At 48.4% G+C, this 21,966-nt stretch overlaps 1 protein-coding gene across 9 annotated transcripts in view; it reads left to right on the top strand.

The window, feature by feature from the left end:
• The window catches only part of Rgs6 (regulator of G protein signaling 6), a 608,576-nt gene that overhangs the window by 568,235 nt on the left and 18,375 nt on the right, over nt 1-21,966 (top strand). For 8 of the 9 annotated variants that reach the window (XM_046440972.2, XM_046440971.2, XM_046440977.2 and 5 more), the window contains 2 exons: nt 8,924-9,013; nt 12,827-12,880. In XM_046440972.2, coding sequence (XP_046296928.1) covers nt 8,924-9,013; nt 12,827-12,880 — 144 coding nt within the window. The remainder of the gene's footprint in view (nt 1-8,923; nt 9,014-12,826; nt 12,881-21,966) is intronic. The other variant, XM_046440978.2, reaches the window with a different exon arrangement.

Raw genomic sequence — 21,966 nt, 5'->3', positions numbered from 1 at the left:
CTACCTCAGCCTACCAGGAGGGTTCTCACATGCCCTCCACAGTGGTTGGAAAACCCACAGAAGCAAGAGCATGTGCCCTATGTTGGCAGTCAGTAGCCGTGGTGGAGGAGGCCCAAGGAGATTATGTATTCACCGGAAGTGGGAACTGGGGGTGGGGTGTGGCTTCTCTCTGAGGATTTCATTTTTTAGTTGACCACATGCATTGTTATAGCAAGGTTAATTGCCTGTGTTTGCTTCTTGTGGAAATATTTCACAATATACCCTGTCAGCATGGGCCCAGCATTTGCACTTGTGTTTTGCTGATCTGTTTGGCTTTTTTGAAAATTTGGTCCAAGACCAAATCTTCCATAAAGGTCTGTGGGCTGTGACCAGAGCCGTCAGCTATTAGCTGTGTTGTTCCAATTTCATAGATTTAGCCTTGTGAGGGGAAGGGAAAAAAATGGGCCATGATTTTGTTTTAAAGGAATCAGTTCTTTATTCTAGGAATTTAATTCTCTATTCTCAACCATAAGTCTTTGGAGGACCTACACCGTCACCTTCTTGCAAAGTGGTCTCGGGCAAGCATCTCAAGCTTTGGTACCTTAGTTTCCTCATCTGTCAAATGAAGATGTCTTCTCCGCAGCACACTAAGATTTTGGAGAAATCAGATGAGCCAATAACCCTGAGAGTTCCTTTAAAAAGCAAAAAGTAATAAATATTTGTAAATGCAAACTTAAAAAATTAATGGCTTTTGTAGTCCCCAGGGTCTCTCTTCCATGTTAAGATCAAAAAGAAATTCTCTCAAGTAGAAGTCTGCTCCTACAGAGAAAAAAAAAAAATGTTGGTGGGTATTTGAGTATCCACCTAAGGAACTTGAATTTTCTCATCTTGAAGATAGTAGGGAAGAGTTGAAGGTCTCCAGAGGGAGAATCAGAGGGTGGTGAGCAATGAGCGAGGGCCAGGGGAGAGGTCTGAACCTTAGAGTCTAAAGCTTTGCTGGAGGGGAGAATGAAACCAAAGGAATTATTGAGGACCTGAGTTTCCTCTGAGGACATTTGTCTGTTTCCAAAGTCTCCACAGACTCCAGAGGGAAGCAAGAGTCAAGTAGCCGGCACCATGCCTGTTTGGCTTAAATTTTAAAAGCTTCAGAGAATCCAAGGATATTCCAAAGACTGTGTCCTGGGTCCTTTCCATTCTTTGTTCATCTGCCCACCCAACCATCTCATGAACATCCTTTCTCCCAGGTGATTTGGGAGACCTTGGCCTATGGGGCATGTAATTGTATTCTGAAGGAATCACACAGGAAACAGGAGACTTGGATCATTTTGGCCATTGGACAGAACTTGTCTAAGAGCATATCATTCTTTACAAAGAAAACAAACTGGATCGATAAAATTAGATTGTATTAGACACCTGTCCTTCAAATGAATTGACCACTGAATGGGGAAGACCAACTCTACCCCTTGGCTTGGGTCCCTGTAGGTTCAAACCTAGTTTTGCTGGTTGTCCAAGCTTGGCTCCTTTCCTAACCTGCTCTCTACTTGGAGTATCCGGGCCTTCAAGACCTCAAGATTTGAAAGTTATTTGATAGAAGCAAAAACATGTTCTTTTTACCCTTTGTAAGTCCCTGCAACCCTAAGGTAATGCTGGTATTTCAGGTTGAGGCTCTTTAAAACAATTTCTTAACAATCTAGGATTATAACACTCTTAGATATGCCTAACATTTAAAATTAGAGAGGTGGGAGAAGGAGCAATTTGTCCCTTAGCTTTAAACTTTGAAGATTCCTGAGGTGTTCGTATAGTAGGTGAATAATAAATGCTAGTTAAATTGAATTTCTAAATATGCCAGTTCAGCAATAACAGGAATACCTGCTAAGTGCCAGATGTTCTAGGCTCTGGAAATATACAGATGCCTAGGTTGGTCTCTTCTCTCAATCATCCCTCAATCAAAGTTTCCAGAATTCTACGCAGTCGGCATCAATTCATAGAATGATCAAATGGCAAACCTCAAGGCCAGGATGAGATCTGTGTGATAAAAGAGCTGAGAAAGACACCATCCCATCTACACCCACCAAGAAGCCTCTGGCCAAAAGTTTCTATTATTACCTAACTTAGATGTTTAAAAGCAGCTTGATTAAGAAATGAAAGATTTCTAACATTTGCTTTGTTTGAAAGCCAAAGCCCAGGGGATTTGATGTTTGCCCTGGATGGCTCAGAAGTAGAAGTCTTCCCAGCCAGGCAGATGATTCATCTTGGCTCCGGTGGAGAAGGTGGTAGCATTGTACGCAAGCATCACAAGACTGCACCAAGTTTCCTGGTATTAATCCTCTCTCGGAGGGCATTTCCTGGTAGACTCCCAAGCAGACATACTTCAGTAAAGAACGCACAGCCCCACTTGCTGCAGGAGTTACTCATTTGATTCTGTGGGTGGTTTTATTTTAGGGAGATGAATAGCAGCAGGAGCCATGCATTTTTGAAGAGAACAAATCAGTTGTTTGTGATCTGCTTCTGCAAGTAGTAGTTCCTAGAGAGGAGCAATCAGAGAATTTAACTCCAAAAGGTCTTTCTTGCTACTTTCTAGCAAAGATTTCTTGCACCAAATCCCATGATCTTGAAAAGGAAAAAGAAAACAAATTTCTAAGTTAAAGCCCATGGTATTTGGGTAGGTAAGAGGCACTGCGCGAAGCTGTCTTCTAACTTAGTCTTATCTGAGCGCAGGGATTGAACAACATGAAAATACAGTCTGCCCTTTGGCCAGTTAAATTGAGGGTGTCTACATGGATGTTTTACAGGGTAAAGGTAAAACATCTTTTATTCTTACAGTGTCTCTTGATCTTGAATGATGCCTTACGTAGAAAAGGGGCCCCCACGTCCTGCTTAGGAGACCAAGGAAATCCAAATAGGCTCTTTTCATTTAAGATCCACACAATCCTAAAATGGTCATCCAAAGCTACATCCATGAGGAACAATGACCTTATGCAGATGCCCGTGTTGCTGTGGTGTCCTTTCTGTTTCCTCATCTACACTGATTAAGCAGGTATTGATTTATGACCCATTTCAAGTTCTTCCCACCGCACCAGTCCTCTGTCCTACCGGATCCAGGTTGAAACAGAATTTAATTTTCCCTGACTTCAGCTAAACCTGCCTAAGATCCAACGACCTCTGGTTGAAGACAAGGACACAGGCTTGCTCCCTGTGACTCCCTCAGGGCCACGGGTCCTCTATGTTTTGCCAGGTTGGCACCTGGTTTCCAAAGGCTGTTCACAGCTTCCTTTGGGTGTGGAGGGCAAGTTGTGAGTGGCCCGCTGTGAGAGGAGAAACCAGAGCGAGCTGGACATCCCTGCCGTCTTCTCCATAACAGTGGTGGTCATGAATGGTTCCTAAATGCTGTTTGGGAGCAGCAGCTGCAGCTACCACTGGGGTGACTCAGAGTTAGAACTCGCATCCCACAGCCACACCTAAAGGGCTTAGTTTGTCCCAGCCAGGAGACACTGACTCCTTTTGGAAGCCAAGTCAAGGACAAGGAATCTGAGCTCTGGGTTCAAAAGCTGCTCTGTACTTGCCGTGAGCACGACATCTCAGCATCCTCTTGCACAAAGGGGCTGTTGACCCTGTGCCCTGCGTCAGGGTGAGTGGCACCGACAGCTAGAGTCATGTGGTTCTGCTTCCCGCATCTCTTTGCTTGCTCTTTCTCCCTTTCTCTGCCATCTTCCACCCCTCTGACCAGCCACCTGCCATCTCTCACAAGGACAGCCACGCACAAGGTGATTATTATGGCCTGGCAGCCATCATGGTTTTCGTAATGCTTCCACTTACATTTCTGCACTTGAGGCACAATTGACAGAGCCAGAAAGGGCCAAGTGGGGACCAGAATCCAAGCCTTTGACTTCCAGCCCGGGTCCTTCCCTGTCACCCCACACAGCATAGCATAGCACATCACATCTGTCCCTCGCTCCCTTCCCACTGACTATGAGGCACCCGAGGGCCCCCAATCTGGATGCTATTCTGGGAAGCTTAGGGATGGACGGCAACCATGAGACACAGGCACCTGCAAAAAGAAAAATAGGACACTTGAAAATCACAAGAAGGGCTCTCAGCTGCCATGCGCTGCTCTGGCTGAGTGGTTCCCTGCTGGGGGTGCGGGGAGGGGGGCGCGTGTTCTAAAGCCGAGGAAGGAGATCTTGGCTGTTCTAGGAACCTGCAGAGGGGAGGACCTAAGGGTCCTATCACCGGCTCAGCTGCACCCGTGTGCTTGTGGCCCCGGGGCCCTGTGCATTTGTCCGGTTACCTTCCCCACCTCTTGTGAGAGTCGCTGTGTTTTGTCTAAAAAGAAAGGAGATTTCCAAATGAGGACTCTCCCAGCAAAATATTGATTGGTAGCAGGTGCGGTGTCGAGACAGCGTGTACCCCTCGCTCACGCCAGCTCCCACGTGCACCCCAGACCCTACGGATCCCACTGGTTTTTCCCTCTGCTGTAGCATCGCAGGCAACAGAACACCCCATTATCGGAGCAGTTCATCCCAAAAAGGGAAAATGGAGGTAGTGTGTCTCATCAGGGTGGCATCCCTGAACTGCGACTGTCACCCGGTACAGGGGTGTGATTTCCTTCCGCCACTAAGAAGTGTGGCTAAGGCATTTGGTGTGAATTAGAGCCTTACAGCACTGGTGTCTCAACATATGGAGAACCACACTCCCCTCCCTAGAGGGGCAGTCTGTCCACCGGTCCAGAAGCAGGCGTGACCTCTGGTACCTTTGCTTATTTATAGTCAAACTGGATCATCTCAAAGTAGGGGCAGACAGAGAAAGGTGTGGGGAAAGGAAAGAAGGAAGGGAAGAAGAAGGCAAAAGAAGACAAGAAAAAACAGAAGAAGAAAAGAGAAAACTTCTTTTTCTCTAGCCCCTTAGGCATTCCCTGCAGCAGGGGTGTGGCCGGTCTTGCCAGTGCCTCTCATGCCCTTTTGCAGATTCTGGGTATACATTTCCCTTAAGACTGGTTGTCTGCAGAACAGGGAAACAAACCAGAACCCCTCATAAATCAGTAGAGGTCACTGCCAAGAGCTTTGTACACTTGCTGTCCCTGGCAGTGATCGACTCATTGCATTTGGGAAATGGCCAAAGACCCTGAGTCTGATCTTAATTCTCATTCCCAGAAAAATCTCAGCTCTCTGCTCACCCACCCCCTTGTTTACTGTCTTTGTGTTTCCTAGACAAAGCTGGCAAGGAGGAAGGAGCACAGTTCCATAACCGGGGACATCAAAGGCTGCGATTCTTTGCTTGGGGGAGGAGGGGCTGGACAGAGGAGAATCAGGAATCCCTAGGCTGTGGGAAAGGGAGGCTGGAGCCCAGGCCCTGCAGGGGGCATGGGAGATCTGCTGAGCTTCTCAGGTTCTGCTTCTGTCAGACCTGAGCCTCACTCGGATCTGCTCTTATTGCTTTGGTTTTGTTCCTTTGAGGGTGACTGGAGACTCATGGTTTTGAAGGGCTGGCAATGGGGTTGGTGGGATGAGACCAACTCACGGTACCCACCCTCCAAAAGATGGGGCTCTTACTTCCTGCTTTCTCCACACACCATCCTTGCCTTGGTAGCTGCCTTCAGAGTCAGCCATATGACATGGAGAAGGTGACAGTGACTCAAACTGCTCCTTGGACTCCACCAACCCACCCTGGAGTGGGGACCCCACTCCCCACTGCTCTTCTCTCCTTATGTCCTTACGGTATCCTTCCTGCTCTGATTGCTCAAACTGTAAAGCTGTACCACCAAACCTTTCTCTCCCAGTTCCCAGAGAATTGGGAGACATATTGCTCTGCTGTGCTCACATCTTCCTACCTGGAAAAGGAGTTTTCTGGTTGATCCACCGCCATTCCCTGCCTCTGACAGTGTTGACGGTCCCTAGTTACATCCATTCCTGAACCTGTACTTGATCTTCTTTGCAGCCATTAGGTCCAATTGGCTGTGTACACCACTGTGCCAAGTCTGCTTGGCCTATAGAATGTGGTGATGTGACAGAAGTCCTGTTTGTCTTGTTCAGACTGTAATCTCAGTGCCTGGCACCTAGTAGATGCTCACTAAATATTTGCTGAACGTTGCTGTGTTTAAATGTTCAGGCATTTGCTTTATCCTGCTCTATTTCAATGAACAAGGTCTTTCTTTTAGGGGACCCGACTCTTCCTGCCCACAGTGAGGCTATAGGAATTAGCTGTGTCAGGGGTGAAATATGTTTCCAAGGCAAGAAGGGTCAGGCTAGGAGAGGTTTCCTTACTCCCCTTGGGGAGTCAGAGGGGTATTGTGAGATGTATTGGGGATTGAGAGCCCTCTGAGAGGACAGAACAAGGAGCAAGCACCTATCGTTCTGAAGAGGAGTTTGGAGAGGGTCCAAATGTTAGGACAGGCCTTTCCAGATGACTCAGGAGCCACCTGTCTGTCAGCCAGACAGAAGCGATGCCTGACACAAGAAGGAGACAATGAGTCATTTTAACTCTGGGTTAACATTTGTACCTAAGATTTAAAAGTTAGAACAATGTAAAGAAACAACAAATGAAAGCAAAGACCAATGACGCCCCTCAGTCAGGACTTTGAGCCTGTCAGGGATGGGGGAGCCAAGATGCTCATGCTCCTTCGAGCAGAGTACAGCCTGCTCGAAGGGTCACCACCCTGCTTTTAAAAATATGAGAGCATCTTCAGAACAATGAAGCTGGTCCCAGATGGGACTCTTTGGGATTCAATTAAAGATGGGGTGCCAAGGGCCCCTCATGGGACCAAGACATTGCTTGCTTTCTGCTTTCACTTTGAGTTTAAATTTTAAGTAGCAAAAAAAAAAATACAATATATCTATGGTGTGGACAGGGCATGTATGTACACACACGTGTGTACAGGTAGATCAAGCTATTTAATATATGTATTGCCTCAAATGCTTTTTTCTTTTTTGCTAAGAATGCTTAAAAATCAACATACAGTATGTTGTTAAGAAGTATAGTTATCATGATGTGCATTAGATACCTTGAACCTATTCCTCCTGTCAAGCAGAAATGCTGTATCCTTTGACCAAATTTCCCCCAATCCTCATGACCCCCATCAGCCTTGGCAACCACCATCCTATTATCTGCTTTGTGACTTTGATTACTTTGGATTCACAGATAAGTGCGCTCTTGCCATATTTGTCTTCCTGTGCCTGGCTTCCTTCACTAATGTATTGCGCTATGGTTCATTCATGTTATGGTGCATGACAAGATTTCCTTCTCTTTTAAGACTGAATAGTATTCTGTTAAATGTTTATAACAGAATATAAATACACATCTGTACAGATGCCACAGTTCCTTTCTCCACTCAGCCCCTGATAGATCAGCCCAAGTCCACTCCATATCTTGGCTATTATCCTTTTACTTTCTTTTGAGCGGGGAAGAGAGACCTTGACCATGGCTCCAGCTTCCTCCAGCCAAACCTTTGAGAACACTGGTGGAAGATCTTAGCCTTTTCTTTCTATACCCTCCTCTGGGAAGAAGAGCCAAGGAAGAGGTCCCTAATCACCAGTCCTGCCTCTCAGATGGGTACTCACTCCTCACTCACCAGTTCTGCATTCCTCCTGAGCACCGGGGCCTTTGCCCAACTTCCCAGGCTGAACAGCGAGCACCATGGGAGAGATGCTTCTTCTACTAGGCCTACTGCTAACAATCGCACCCTCCCTAGAGAAGGCCCACCCTTCCTCCTAACAGGTCCTCTCGTGGGACAATCCAGTTTTCCCGTGCAGCTGAACTAAATTCCACTTCAATGGATAAATAATCCTTTTTTTCCTACCAACAAGTTCTCTATTTTCAAGGGCCAGGATTTTCCTGTCCTTTACGAGAATAAATCTGCTAGCAAGAACCAGGCACCTATAGGATTGAGTTGGAGGACAGGTCAAATTTACTGCCAAGGCCAGAATGTAGATGTCTCTGGGAGCCCAGGAGAAGTACCATACCACCCCACCTGCTCCTCCTGGATACCACCCTCAGGCCTGGAATATGAGCCCACATGACCCAAGTTCTGGTTGCCAAGAGCTCCCTTCCAGGGCAAGAGAATGGCCATAATATGTACAAACTTACCCAATTGCATCATTGCCTGGGGGAGGCATTTATTTTAATTAAACTTTTAATTTAGAGACACACATTTTTTTATCTATTTTTATTTCTTTTATTTCTTTTATTTAGAGACACACATGCACTTGTGAGAAACAATGTAGACATGTACCATTTATCCAGTTACCCTATGAAGACTTCTTCCATAGCCATGACATTGACCTGGCTGCAATTCTCTGACATTATTTAGATTCCCCAGTTTTACTTGTACTTATAGATCCACGTGTGTATTTAATTCTGCACAATGTTATCACATGTATAAGATGTGAGATCCACCCATCAACAGCAAAGATCCCTCCTGTCGCCTTATATAACCACTCTTTCTTCCCTTCCCCTCTTACAACCATTAATCTAGTCTCGATTTCTATAATTTGTCATTTTAAGACAAATTCTATTTGGGGTCATATAGTATATAACCTGGGGATTGGCTTTTTCACTCATCGTAACCCCTTTTGCAGTTCTTTCAAGTCTGTTGGGTGTTTCTATAGTTTATTTCCTCTTCTTGCTGTGCCTGTGGTTTTAATCATCACACACCACAACATGACACCCAGACTCCACTACAAATCCTTTGGGACATGATCCTTAAGGATCTTTTGCTCTAAGAGAAAAATATAACTCACGAATTTATTTGTTACTTATATTTACTTATTTTGGGTGCTTTTAAGTAGGTGTGTAGAAAGGGAGGAAATGTTACAAAGTTTCCTTAGGTTTGTCCAACATACCTAGGTTCTTTAGTTTCTTGCCCTAAACAAGTGATCAGTTGGGTTATAATTTGCTTTTAGTGTTGATTGACAGTTCTTTCTTGTGTCTCCCTGCCTCCCTCCTCTCCCAGGAGCATATCTACAAGCTGATGAAAAGTGACAGTTATGCCCGCTTCCTCCGGTCCAATGCTTACCAGGACATGCTGCTGGCCAGGAAGAAGGTATCTCTGGGAAGGACAGGCTTGCCCTGCCTGAGCACTATCAACTCTTGCCTGCTGCTTGCTGCTGGTGTGAAATAAGAATATCATCCCTGGGGTTTTTATTTATTTATTTTTCTTTCCTTCCTTCTCTTCTCTATCTGCTCCCCTTCAATGGAAAACAGTTAGGATCGTCACCACCCCAGCCCTTGTCCAAGCTCCAGGATGTAGCACCCCTCCTCCCTGTCCCCATCATCTCTCTCTCTCTGCATGGTTTGCCCACAAGGAGGGAAGTATGCCCAAATACCAATGCCACAGGAGCTCAGCACGGGATGCCTGGGTGACAGTGACCCCAGAAAATCCCTTACAACATCAAAGAGAGCCCTTTACTGCAAAGTCCAGCTCCCTCCCCACAGACTGTCCCTCCCTGACTGGCCTAGAGGTGAGTGTGAGGCAGGGATTGGGGCAGCCCCCCCATGAGTAGAAGACCTGCCTGGTCAGTTTAGGGGAGGCCGCCTGGCATCTGACGTCATCCTGGGTATTGGTGCCTCCTCTACACGCCCTTCTTTGCCCTCACCTGCCCCACAGTGTTTCCCTGTTCTTTCAACCAAGAAGTAACTGCATCCCAGCCCCTTCCTCCTGTTCCATCTAGGTGAAGTCATGGCGCCCTGTGGCCCTTGGAGGCATGGATCTGGGGGCCAACCCAGGCACCCTCAGCCTGCAGGGGGTCAGGACGACAGCAGGGATGAACTCAGTTGGGTTTCTGGGAAGAAGAAAGGAAGAGCAAGGAGGGCAACAGGGCTGGGAAAGGGGAGGCAAGAGACAGGGCTCATGATTCTAGAATGCCTGCCCACCCTCTGGGCTTTCCAGCTCTGAGCTAAGGCCCATGTGTGGTTAAGTGTGGCTCAACTCGCACCAAGTCCCAAATTTCCATGCCATGTCACGTAGGAGCACATGCATCTCTGTCTTGCCCCCTCCCATCCTCCCAACCCCAGTCCCCACATGTGTGGCTGTCCATCCACAGACTCTGTCAGGCTGCCTTCGGTCACACACCCCTTCTCTGTGTTCCATCAACCTCATGTGCCAAGATCCTCTCTGTGTATCCGGTTGGTACCACATAACTCCAGAGTCTAGGGGAGCATTTATATCCAGCTCTCCTGACCCTCCGTAATTCTCCGAAGAGCCCTGATAGCCTGAGAAAGAGAACAGGACTTCCAGAATGTCCAGAATGTCAGAAACCCAGCTCGACTGTCTCCCACTCCCCCCCCACCCCCACCCCATGTCACTAAATGCAAAACCTGGCCTTTGGCTTCCTCCCGTGCTGAAGGATGTCAGTGAAGGGGCTCTGCTGGAGGGGGCTGACACCACACATGACTATTTGTTTAAGAACTGAAAGAGAACAGTGATGGAGACTTTTGGTATCTCAAGTCCAAATCTCCTGGGAGAAGGTCAAAGTAAGTTTTTCTTATTTGTTGAGGCCCAAGTCACCTAAACGGATCACAATTTGGGGACATTCTAAAACTCTCTAGCAGTTTGACCCGTGGGGTCTGTCTGTACATCTAGGGGAGAAGTCAGAGGCAGTCCGATCTCCCTGCAGGTGCAATCACAAAGGGAGAATGTGCCTAAAACAGGAAGTGAGCCATCTGCCTGAGCTTGCAGATCCTCCCTACCCGAGGAAAACTCCGAGGAAGTCACCAGCAGTAGGGAAAGGACTAACAGCCTTCCCAAGAAATGGGACACTAGAAGTTCATTACTATTGCCCTCCCAGCCCTTGAATTAAGGGATATTCTTAAGGCAGAAAGCCCTTACAGATGCCAATGCCCTTCCAAAAATTGAGGAAGAGTTTCCTGAAGCAGTGACAAAACCTACCTTTCCTTCCCTTTCTTCCTGAGAGCCTCCAGACATGGATCTGATTTGTAACTCAGCACCTTCAAGGAGGTCTAGAGGATCTTCAGGTTTCAAAGGTGGGCTCACGGTGTGATATTAACCTTCAGGTCATGATAGGTATGTGAGAGTCACCACCTCCAGACGAGAAAGGGTACAAATTGGCCTCCTGTTTCTGCTGAGAGTAACCCTGATAGAGTCTGGAGGCATTGCCTCTTGATCCTTCTTCCCTAGTTCTTCCTCTTTTCTGATATTTGGAAAAAAAAAATTAAAAAGGGGGGGTTACTCTGAAGAACCAGGTTCTTAAGGGGTGGGGGTAGGGGCAGGTGAATGGGGTTTTGAGGGCTACTCCAGGACAATCAAATACCCATGATGATGGGGTTCCAGGGTAGCTCAGGGGTGTTTGTTCAAGGCAGAGGAACCAAGGAAGTCAGGCCATCAGCTGCCCTCTGTAACAGCTCGGTGGCCAGGGCACAGAACGATAGGTACATAATACAGATCAGCTGACTTGAGCTCAATGTGTGTCACCTGGGCTACCCTTGGTGGCAAAGCTGAGCTTTGCCATCCCCAGAGTAGAGTCCTGGTATGGTTCCCAGAGCCAGGCGTGGGTCCTTCAGTTCCTCGTAGGAGAAGAAAGCCCAGCCCAACTCTGATGGCATGTCACTTGTGGGGTTTTTTTCCTTTCTTTTTTCCCTTTCTTTCTGCAACCTCGCATCTGTCTTCCAGCCACTGGCTGAGCAGGCAGGGCACGGCTGCCAAGGAAGCCCTCCGACTTTATCCACCCTGACAGGTGGCTGCCTTGGCCTGCCCCTCACGCTCTGCTTTCAGTACATCCTGCACACCCACAGGCACCTGCCTGCTTCCTCAGCTCCCCGGTTTCAGTTACGTGCTGGGTGTAGGTGCGTGTCCACTGAAGAGTGTGTACGGTCCGCATTTCCCAGCCTTGGGCTCAGGACCCTGGAACCGGGCTCTAGCATAAACCAGCAGGTAGCTGGGGTAGAATTTTACTCTTCCCGGTAGGAAACATGGGGAGAAAGTCAGGCACACCCCACACCTCTCCTCCTGTGGTAGAGAGCAGCGAGGCTCGGGAGAATGTTCACAGACTTTGGCTTCTCTTGCCCCTTCCTGGGAACCTCAGCTAAGAGTTCCCCAGGGGGGTCCCTGCCTCCAGTAGCACTTGGAGAGTGTACCTTGAAAGCATCGTCTGCCTGGGTACACAGAGGAGCATTTTCTGTCCAGAACACTCCTTATGGTATTGTCTTCTGAGGTCCCAGGCCCTTTGAAAATGCTAAGGACATGAATAAACCCTGCTGTTCTAAGGATGAGCAGGAGGGTCATTAGGATGTCACTGAAGTTAGCCAACTTTCCTTTGATCAGAAAAATCGCAAGAGAGAACGATCCTGACCCAGAGTCAGACGAGTTGATGATTTCACCTGCTTCTTGACCTTCCCTCAGCACACCCCCACCCCCCACCCCACCCCCACACACACACACTTCACCAGCCCTCAGAGCTAGTCTGCTCTGTGTCACCACTTCGAGCCCCAGCCTCCTGGCCACAAGCACCCAAGGCTCCTGCTCGTGGGAGTGGCCAGGGGAAGCAGTGAGCAAGAGGCTCAAGAGGAGCAACTGCCACTCTGTGCAAAGCCAGGGCTCCAGGTCCCTGGGATCCTGGCCCCAGCCCCACAGCAGGATTCCAGTCCCCTGGGGAAGCAAATTCCCCTCTCCCCACTGCTGCAAGGAGGCAGCATGGTTGCTCCTAGGCTTCTTTCCTGTCCCTCCCATCGACTCTGCCAACAGCTTTGGCTGCTTCTCTTTTCCCGTTTTTCGCCCCATTTGGCTTTGGTTTTTGTTCTTTAGCTGTGGCTGCTGCTGTTTGGAAACCACGTGTAAAGCTGAAGACTTTTTTTTTTTTCTGTATTTTCTCCCTACTTTTTTTTTTTTCCTCCCCTAAAGCCAGAAAGTGAGCAAGGTCGTAGAACTTCCCTAGAAAAGTTCACTCGCAGTGTGGTAAGTGGAGTGGGTTTTCTTCCCTCAGCGTTCTGGTTTTGATTTTGGTTTTTTTTAACTTTTTTTTAATTTGTCTTTTCTTGGTTGTCGTCGTCTTTGGGGTGGGAGGGACTCCAATGCTTTCCCCTCAACTCACCCCTTTTCTTTCGCGAGTGTCTGCAGCTTCTCTTCCAGGGATGGATTTGTGAAAGAGCAGGCAGCTCCCTCTGCAGAAGGTGCACAGCCGACCGCCCAGCCTCAGCCTGGGTGTGTGATTGCTGTTCAGGGCTTTGAGGAGGAAGGGCCCCACTCCTCTTGGGACTGCGCGGTTTGTGCATCTTCTGCAGCAGCCCAGGGAGAAGGCCATCGAACGTTCTATGAAACAAATTGGCTCAGAACCATCACACATTTAAAAAAAAAATCCAAATTTCCCTCTGTGAACTCTGACAGTCTCGCTGGTGTGGGTCGCAAGCTGATGTTGCTGTTGTAGGTGGCTTTCGCTGTGTGCAGACAGTGGCCATGCTGCATGGGTTCTGGCAATGTGATCTAGCTGGTGTGTGTCTTAGTGGCCTCTGCATGAGTTCCAGTATCCCTTGCAGCCCCCTGTCAACCTCATTTGCATAGCGTGACTAGGAGAGGAGGGCAGTAGCCAAGTCCCTGCATTGTCCCTGGTAGTTTTCCAGGGAAAGGCCCTGTGAAGCTCCCCAGGCCCTGATTCTGACAGTAAGTAAAAACAGGCTAGAGGTTCACTGCCCTGTAGAAAAGTGGCCTTCCCTTATGCATATCTAGCTTAGGTAGAGATCCACACAGCTCCCCAGCAGAGAACCCATGGTAACAGATGAAAAGAGTCGATGAGGGGTCTTGCTGCGTTGTATGGTGGGGATTCTATACCATGGTCTGTTGAACAGTGCAGACCCATCTCCCCTTTCCATGTTGGGCAGGATGTGTGCACAGGACTTGGTGAACAGGAAGTATTCAATCCTGCTCATTCGCTGACTCATCAGAAACAAGCCACTGAGTTCATGGTACCCAGACTGCACCATTAACATCAAACTAGAAAAAAAAAACAAGATGGCAGTCAGGGAGCGGGGATTCTGTACATGGGACCAGCCACATTTCCCTTCCCAAAGAGTGCAAACCCACTGAAGCTAATTTGTCTTGTTTCCCCGCCTCTAAGAGGAAAGTCCTTGTAAAACATAACTACTGTATATGATTAGTATCCTTATTTCATCCTTTTAACTTAGATTCTAAGAATCCCAGGTTGAAAGCAACCTACTCATTTGCCTGTCATAGCTGTATGCCTTTGAACTGCATTTAAACCTTATTTTGAATTCACTAGATATAGACTCACAATAATTCTGGTAGACGGTAATTAAAATATGGGTGCTCATCCCTTCTCTTCTTTGTTCTTTTCCTGTCTGTGGTCTTTCCTCATGAGAAATCAGAACATGCAGAATGCAAGGTCTGCTGGTCCCTTATCTGTCCTCATGGATGGTTTTCCAAGGCCATGCAGCCTCCCACACCAAGAAGGTGCAACAGCCATCAAGGCAAGGTCGATGGGACTTCTCTGCCCCACAGTGGCTTGATAGAAAGTAGTGGGTACCTGTCTGTCTCTTTTGAAGCCTGGCTGCAGTGTCTGGAGCATGCTCAGGGATGTAGTTGACAAGCTGAGCATGTACTGTGGGCACCATGGACTCTCAGGTACATTGTGAAGAGGAAAAGCAGAACGTTTCTGGACAGGAAAGCCGTGCTCTTCAGGTTGACTGTGTGGGCTGAGGTCAAGAGAGGAGTCCTGGTACTTGGACAAGATGCACAAACATCTTTAGGCTTCTTTTCCTGAGAAGTGAGTATCAGAAAAGGCAAGAATGGCCTCCATGAAGTCCTATGAGGAGCGTTTATTGATGTTCCTTCAGCCCAGAGGTAGTGTTGGCTCGGTGGTTCTCCAAAGTCTGTTAACAAAGCAGAACGAGAAAGCACCAGCCTCCCTCCAAGAGTCTGAGAAGCACAGATGGTGTCAGGGTGGGCTGGAGAAGAAAGATACCCTAAGCTCCTGAGATTCGGGGCATTTATATGATAAAAGGCCCAAACTTCTAAAAATATAGTCCTTAATTCCCTGCTTCTCTTTTATGAACAGGAGACCATAATGAGTGGTGTATTCATATTTTGGGGTTCTAGTGGTGGAGAGGGACTTCCGTGTTCTTGGGGTAACACCGCAACCCCACAGACACAGCTAAGTATGGGGATGTGGACCATGGCTGTAGGACATTGTCATCTCTCATACAACTCAAGGCTGGAACCTAAGAATTTGATCTCAACTGCCCCAGTGTTCTAATCCAATATAACCAACCAACTAGGTGTCTTGCAATTTGATAGGCATTCTCTGAATATGCTATATATAATGTGTTCAACTTCTCTAAAAGAAAATTTGCACAAATGTTTTATCTGCAAGCTGTTAAACTAAATGAAGGGCTAGCTAATGCCATTCCCATGTTGCCAGGAAAGATGTTTAAGAAGACCATCTACATCTTAGGGATAATAATTGGACAGAGGCAGAGTGAAGCTAGGCAGCTCACAGGTCAAGGACACGAGGCTGACTCATTTAGGACTAATCAATGGTGGTGTGGGGGGGAAGGTGTTGATCCAGGTGGTTAAACAGCTCAGTCAGTCAGTCAAGACTGAATCTGGATCTATGACCCCCCATCCCCGAACACACCAATACCCCTTCTTTTCTTGGTAAAAGAGAAAAACTGAAAGAACAAATTGTCCTTTCCAAGTCTCAAAGTGTACCATGACATGGAGGGTTCATCTGTGGATGTGTCCCTATTATATGAGATCCTAAGAAGTAGTCTGAGTGTTTCATTGAAACTTTGAGGGCTATGCTACTTTGGATGCAGAAGGGGTCTGGCCCTCCCCAGTAGAGACAGTGCTATGGGAGTGTCTCCTTCCCATAGAAATTTCATTCTAAGTCATCCAGGACTTGAATATGCCAAGAAAATGTCTGAGAACACTGTGCCAAAATTTGTGTCATTTGGCAGACTAGAACCATAGAGCCTGCTTAAACCCCTGCTTTTTTTTTTTGATGGTGAAGGCCCAGGTTCAGAATCAAATGACTGAAAGTCCATGGCAAAGCGTAACTAGCCCATAGTATACTTTTTAAACAGAAAACAGGACTCCAATCCCATTGGTACCCAGCTGACCAAGCAAAACACAGGCTGGGTTTCAGCCCCTACTTGACCTTCAGCTGTCCTTGTACAAGAATTACACACACCACTGTACATGGTGGCCTTTGTCATATTTCAGAAAGAGTTGTAACACATAGTAACTGCTCTAGGTAGCACCCAGACATAGCCTCAGGCCAACTGAACCTCTTTGGGGAAAACCTAGAATAGGAGAACTGGCCACCAAAGACAGAAGGTGTCAGAAGATCAAAGAAAGAGTTGGATAAATCTAGGATCATACAGAGTGCGATTTATTAGGTATTTATGGACAGTGTCTTGGGTGACCCACATCCCACACCCAAGGGCAGGAGAAAAGGGTTTATATACTAAGCTAGACAATGGTGGCTTTGATCCACTGGAATGTACCTGGGCTTTCTCAAAAACTATTAACATGTCAAATATCAGTTAAGAAACAGTCCAAACGTCACTGGCCAGCACAAAATGCTTGGCTGACTATCTTAACAACTTTGTTTATCCTGTAGGGATTAGAATGTGTGATAGAGTTTACCAGGCATGCATGCAAGATGGTGGTCACAACCAAGATGGCTACAGTCAGGTTGAGCTGGATCTCTTCATTAACCAGAGCCTGTCTCTCCTTTATCCTGCTTACTGGGATAAAGTTTCCTTTTCCAGTGCTATGAAATATGAAAACCCCAGCAGTAAACACCTGGCGAGCCATTGTGAGCTGCCTTTACATCACCTTTTGTCTTGAGTTCAGTTTCTTCAGTAGGCATTACCGACTGGACAGGGTGTACTTTTCAAATGAAGGCCCAGTCCCTGCTGCTCAGTCAGTACCAACCAGCCTGCCAGTCTTTGCCGTCTTCCTGGTTTGTGGTTGACAGATGACATTGGGGACATGGAAAACCAGAACTGAAAAGCTTCTAGATTCTACAGGGTCAACCACAGGCTATGGGCTGGGGCCTCCCCAGGGCCTAACTCTGGAGACAGGACCAGGGGAAATGCTTGGGAGGAGGGCAAGAGGAAGCAAAGGGCCCTTCGCCATGCCACAGTAGCAGCAATGTGATTTCCCCTTTTTGGATGGCTGACGCCATCTGGGGAGGACTCCCAGCTGGGGACGAAAAGCTAGATAAAGTCCTCTGCCGCTTGGGCACCGTCCCATGGAAGAAGCCAGAGTGTGATGGCAGTTAAGTTAGGAGAAATGGCAACCTGAGTGAAGCTAGCATAGGCCTCCCTGGACATCTCTGCCTCGTTGCTCAGTTGAAACCCCAGCTGCCCTGTTGAGAGGCATCAGCTCTAGCCCGGGGATGCAAAGGTGGAAAACAGAATTGCTGGTGCCTGAGCACATACTGTGGGCCGTGGAGAAGAGAGGCGATGAGAACCAGGTGTTTGTCCACCTCCTGGCAGAACATGGAGGTTCATCTTTGCCAAGATGCTCCTTGGAAGTGCAGCAGCCAGGGCCAGAAGCTAAGGCAGCCTCAGCACGTGACCAGTGGCATCTCTGTCCTGCCTGCCAAGGGAGCAGCAGGAAAATCAGAGGCGACAGGAAGCACTGAGAGCCAGCTGCTTCTCCGCCCTCTCTCCCCTCCCTCCCACCCTAACGCCAAGGGACAGGTACTGAGAGCCCAGGGTCAAGAGCTCACCCACACCCCAGGCAGCTCTGCAGGAAGAGACTTCCAGCTCCAGGCTGGGTGTTGACCAGAAGCAGAAGTCTGGGGCGCCTGGCAGGGGAGGGAGGGCGCAGGCAACAGGGCCATGAACCCAGCTGTGGCTCCTTCCCCAGGGGTTGTTTTCCCCTCCTCCTCAGGATGTCGTGGGGAACGGGCCAGAAAGCCCTGGCGGAATGTTTTCAAATACCTAGATGCAGCGGAGCCCCCAGAGGCTTTGACCTCAGTTGAAAAAAATCTTTTTCAGCAGCAAGGGAAAAAATGGCTAAAAGTTTTTACACAGGGTTGATTTTGATGCCAAATAACCCCTTTGGGATCTCAGATATTAATGCCAACCTCTCCCATCCAGCCAGCCGCAATGAAGCCCTAGTCCTGGCTAGAGATGGAGGTGGACCTCCGTGGTAAAATTCAGGAAGCAGCCCCCAGGCAGCATGTCTGCTGGCTAACTGGGTAGCCTCAGGCAGATTACTAGCCCTCTCTGAAACGTGCTTTTTTTCTCTGTATAATGATGTGGATTAGATAAATTCTATGGTCCCTTCTTCCTGCGGTGATCTGCAGGTCTGTGCTTCTCTCTGCCTTGGGATTTCTGAGTTGAATGAATCATCCCTTAAGAACTGTAGAGAAGCTGCCTTCCTGCCCAATTAGCTACCTGATTCGGAAATGTCTGCCAGGCTTTGAGCCTGGGAAAGAAACCATGGGTAGAAGAGAACTGGTTCTATTTACAGACCCTAGACAAGCACCGGCAGGAGCAGGAGAACCGGGTGCCACAGGCTACCTACCCTCCAGGACAGGACCCACCTGGTAGGTGAAAATAGCCAGAGGTCAGGGAGGGACACAAAGAACAGGATAAGTGACACTGCCCTATCAATTGCCAGTTCTGGCCCCCACCCCTGTGGTCTGGATGCCCAGTGCTGTGTGGCAGGAGGGGAATTTTTGTCAGCGGGCCCCAAGGTGGCTTCTGCAGAATCACCCCACACATCATGGGGCCTGGGGGTCCTATGAGGAAGGGGAGGAATGAAATGAGAGCTTTGGGAACCTCAGTGTTGCTGCTGCTTACCTGCTACCAACCTTGCCGCTTCCCCCAGAGAACCCTAGGCCAGCTGTCACTGTCCTGCATTAGAGATGAGGAAAGGTTATGAGTGACAGTGCTCATTGTGGTCAGTGCTCGGCGGAGGCTCCCCGGGTCTCTGTCCCTCTCTCTGTGTCCTGGTTGCAGGTGAGGTTTGGACCAACATATTTACTATTTTAGTTTTGTAGCTGAAAGAGGAAAACATAGAAGTCTATATTTTCATAAATGAACTCTAAAATGTAAAATGACAGAATTGGCGTGGCTGGTAGGACCCCGTGGTGAAGTGATTCTCCACGGCAGGGCGTGGGAGGGGTAAGATTTTTATTTATCAGAAAAGATCAGAGTCTGGTTGTCATTGAGGGGAGACCAGCTCCAGACCCTGCCATTCCTCTTGGAAGGAGGAACCCCCAGCTGTTGCAGTGGATGGCTCAGCCTGTCCTCCCAAAGCAGCCAGAAATGCCCTTCCCTTCAAGAGTCCACCCAGAGAAAAACCCAGTGGTGATCCAGCCCCACTCCACACGCAGGCTCTGCCGGGAGCAGCTGCCCGCTGCCTCCCACTGCTGGCCCTGCCTCGTCCCCCACCCGGGGCCCTCTCCTGCCTTCCCTGGACCCCAATGTGCCAAGCAGTCAAGTGAAAATCAAACTCCTCTGAGGCAGAAGGGCACAGCTGTGTGTTTACAGCCGCTGATTCAGATCCAAATCCCGTATCCTGCCAGTCTCCCCGCGAGGCAAGCTGGGGGCAAACTGTGTGTGCGCGTGCCAGGTGGGGATCTATTTCGGGAGGTGACCCGCAGACCTTTGCTATCCATTGCCTCCTCCCCAACACCACTCAGGAAAGACATCCTTCTAGAAGGAGCTCTCCCTTTAGAAGTGGCCAGCAGGGTTGTGGGATTTCAGCCCGCAGCCTCCCTGGTACCTGTCCCCAGGCAGTCACACAGGAACGCGTGGGCTCCCATCTGGCCAGGGACAAGGCAGAGGGTGAAGGTGAATGCAGGATTAACAGCAGGCAAGGCGGACCACTTGGAAACAGGACAGCCATCTCTGCAGAGGACAGAGGACAGAATCCACCTCAGTCCTACAATAAGAGGCGTGAGGGAAAGACTCCCACAGATGGGAGCCAGGCTGCTATGCAATCGCAGGTCCTAGAAAGGGGACCACACAGCTAATGTCAAAATCAAGAGGAGACCCAACTCTGCCTGTTGCCCAAACTGGAGCGCTGAAAGGGAAGTCAGAGAGCTCAAGGTCAAAGGACCTGGAAGTCGAAGACCCCTGTGAAGTTCCCCCAAATGATCCCCCAGTGAAAACAGCCAGAGTGCTTCCTTTTGTTAAGTCAGCTAATGAGTCTCCCTGGTTCAAGGGGAGTCAGGAAAGACAACATTCTAGAAGGAGGACAGGGTCCATGTCCATAGGTAGATATGATCTGTAAGATGCTGCTCTGAGGCACAGTGGATTTCAGCTCTGAGATGCTTTCCAGAAGGCCAATGAGAGAAAGGGGGCTTGCTGGTGGCTCCTAATGGATGGGAAGATGGGATGAGGGTGGGGGTATGCAGCTACCCTGGCAATGTCAGGGCCCACATAGCTGTGGTTCTGCACACTCCCTAACCACTCGGACTCTGTGCCAAATGGAAATGGGCCTTGTTGGAGTCATATTTGGGCAGGAACTCTCCAAAGCCCCCATGCTTGGCTTACTATAGGATGGTCACCCTATAATCGTATCCCTACTCTAGAAAACATTTTTGTGACCTATCATCAGTACAATAAGATTGAAAATAATGTCACCAGCTGCCCACCTCTACCACCCTGCCTTTGCCTATATACAGGTAAAGAAGAATATTCACAGTGCCTAATGGTTAGGAGAGGGTGAATTAATCAATTCGTGTCAACCAGGAAGGCGATCTCTGATAGTGGACCACAGGGGCCTACAGCCATGATCCACCTTCTCCAACATCCTCTTTTGATGACTTGGATAGAAATACAAATATACCAAGCCTATTCCAAGATCCATGCCCCGAAGGTATTGCTCATGAGGTAGATAATGAGATTATTTTTGAAAAGCATCTCTTTCAGCTGGAACGATGGGTCAAAAACAGCCAGGTAAAATTTAACCAGATGAAATTGATGCTTAGAAATAATTCAACTTTACAATTATAGGATGGCGTTTGGAAGCCTTCATTGTAATCCAAGTTAAAAAATCAGGGTGTTGTGTTGTAGTTGACTACAAGCTTAATATAAGCAAAAGCAGGATGAGGCCACTTAAAAAAAAAAGCGATTTAGTTTATGATATAGAAAGCAGAATAATCGAAGAAGAGAAGAGGGTTCCCCTGCTCTGCACTAATCTAAGCTATGTGGAGCCTTGGTTTAAGCCCCCACATCCCTTTTTACCCAGGATTTTAATAAACTGCAAAAATACGGAAGTGAATAACTGGAGTGAGTAAAGGGACCGAGGAAGCCAGGTTACGAGAGACTGGAGGAGACAGAGATGTCTGGCCCCCCCAAGCAGGCCGAATGCCCCCCTGAGGTCTATTTGCATGTGTCTTTCAGAGTGAGCTGACACTTCTGGATTGTTCCAGGGGCAAAATTCTAACAAATGTGTAGATGATACGAGGAAAGTCACTGTACTAAAGAATGTTCTCACGGTAGCAACTGCCCTAGCCATTGCTACCCTCACAGCAGTGGACTATGCCACCCCACGGAGCAGCAAGGGCCCCGGCCTAACATTTAGAAGCGTCAAGCGGGTTTCGGCTCTGGATTCCATTATCTCTTCCGACTGGAATTCTATGCTGCATTAAATATTGTGTTCAGCAGTTTAGAAGGTATGGAAAAGGAGAGTGGATTCTAGGGAGGGAGTTGGCTGAGACTGGAGGAGGGGCACCCAGAGGATTCAGATGAGACTCTGCCTTCAGGGAGCAAAACCAAATGATGTCACACGGGAAGCAGGGGAAACTGTCAAGAAGTGGAATTACTGCCCTTCACATGTCATCCTTGCCTGTTTTTTCTCTTTCTCTCTCTCTCTCTTTTAAAACCATTTGCTGCTGCAGCAGCTGAGCCCTGGGCACCAGGGCTCTCTGCCCTGCATGCCTAAAAGGAGGTCAGCAAATAAAGGACACAGGCATCCATTGGCACAGGGAGACTGACCTGCAGTGGCCATGTTCATGGGGCACCCTGGCGCTGGGTCAGAGGACGCCTGACCTGTTT

This window comes from Marmota monax, unplaced genomic scaffold, assembly GCF_021218885.2.
Source record: "Marmota monax isolate L192 unplaced genomic scaffold, Marmota_monax_Labrador192_F-V1.1 WCK01_AAM20220418_F8-fsc00017, whole genome shotgun sequence".
In the NCBI taxonomy this organism is placed as follows: domain Eukaryota; kingdom Metazoa; phylum Chordata; class Mammalia; order Rodentia; family Sciuridae; genus Marmota; species Marmota monax.
This window is presented reverse-complemented; position numbering and strand designations above follow the sequence as displayed.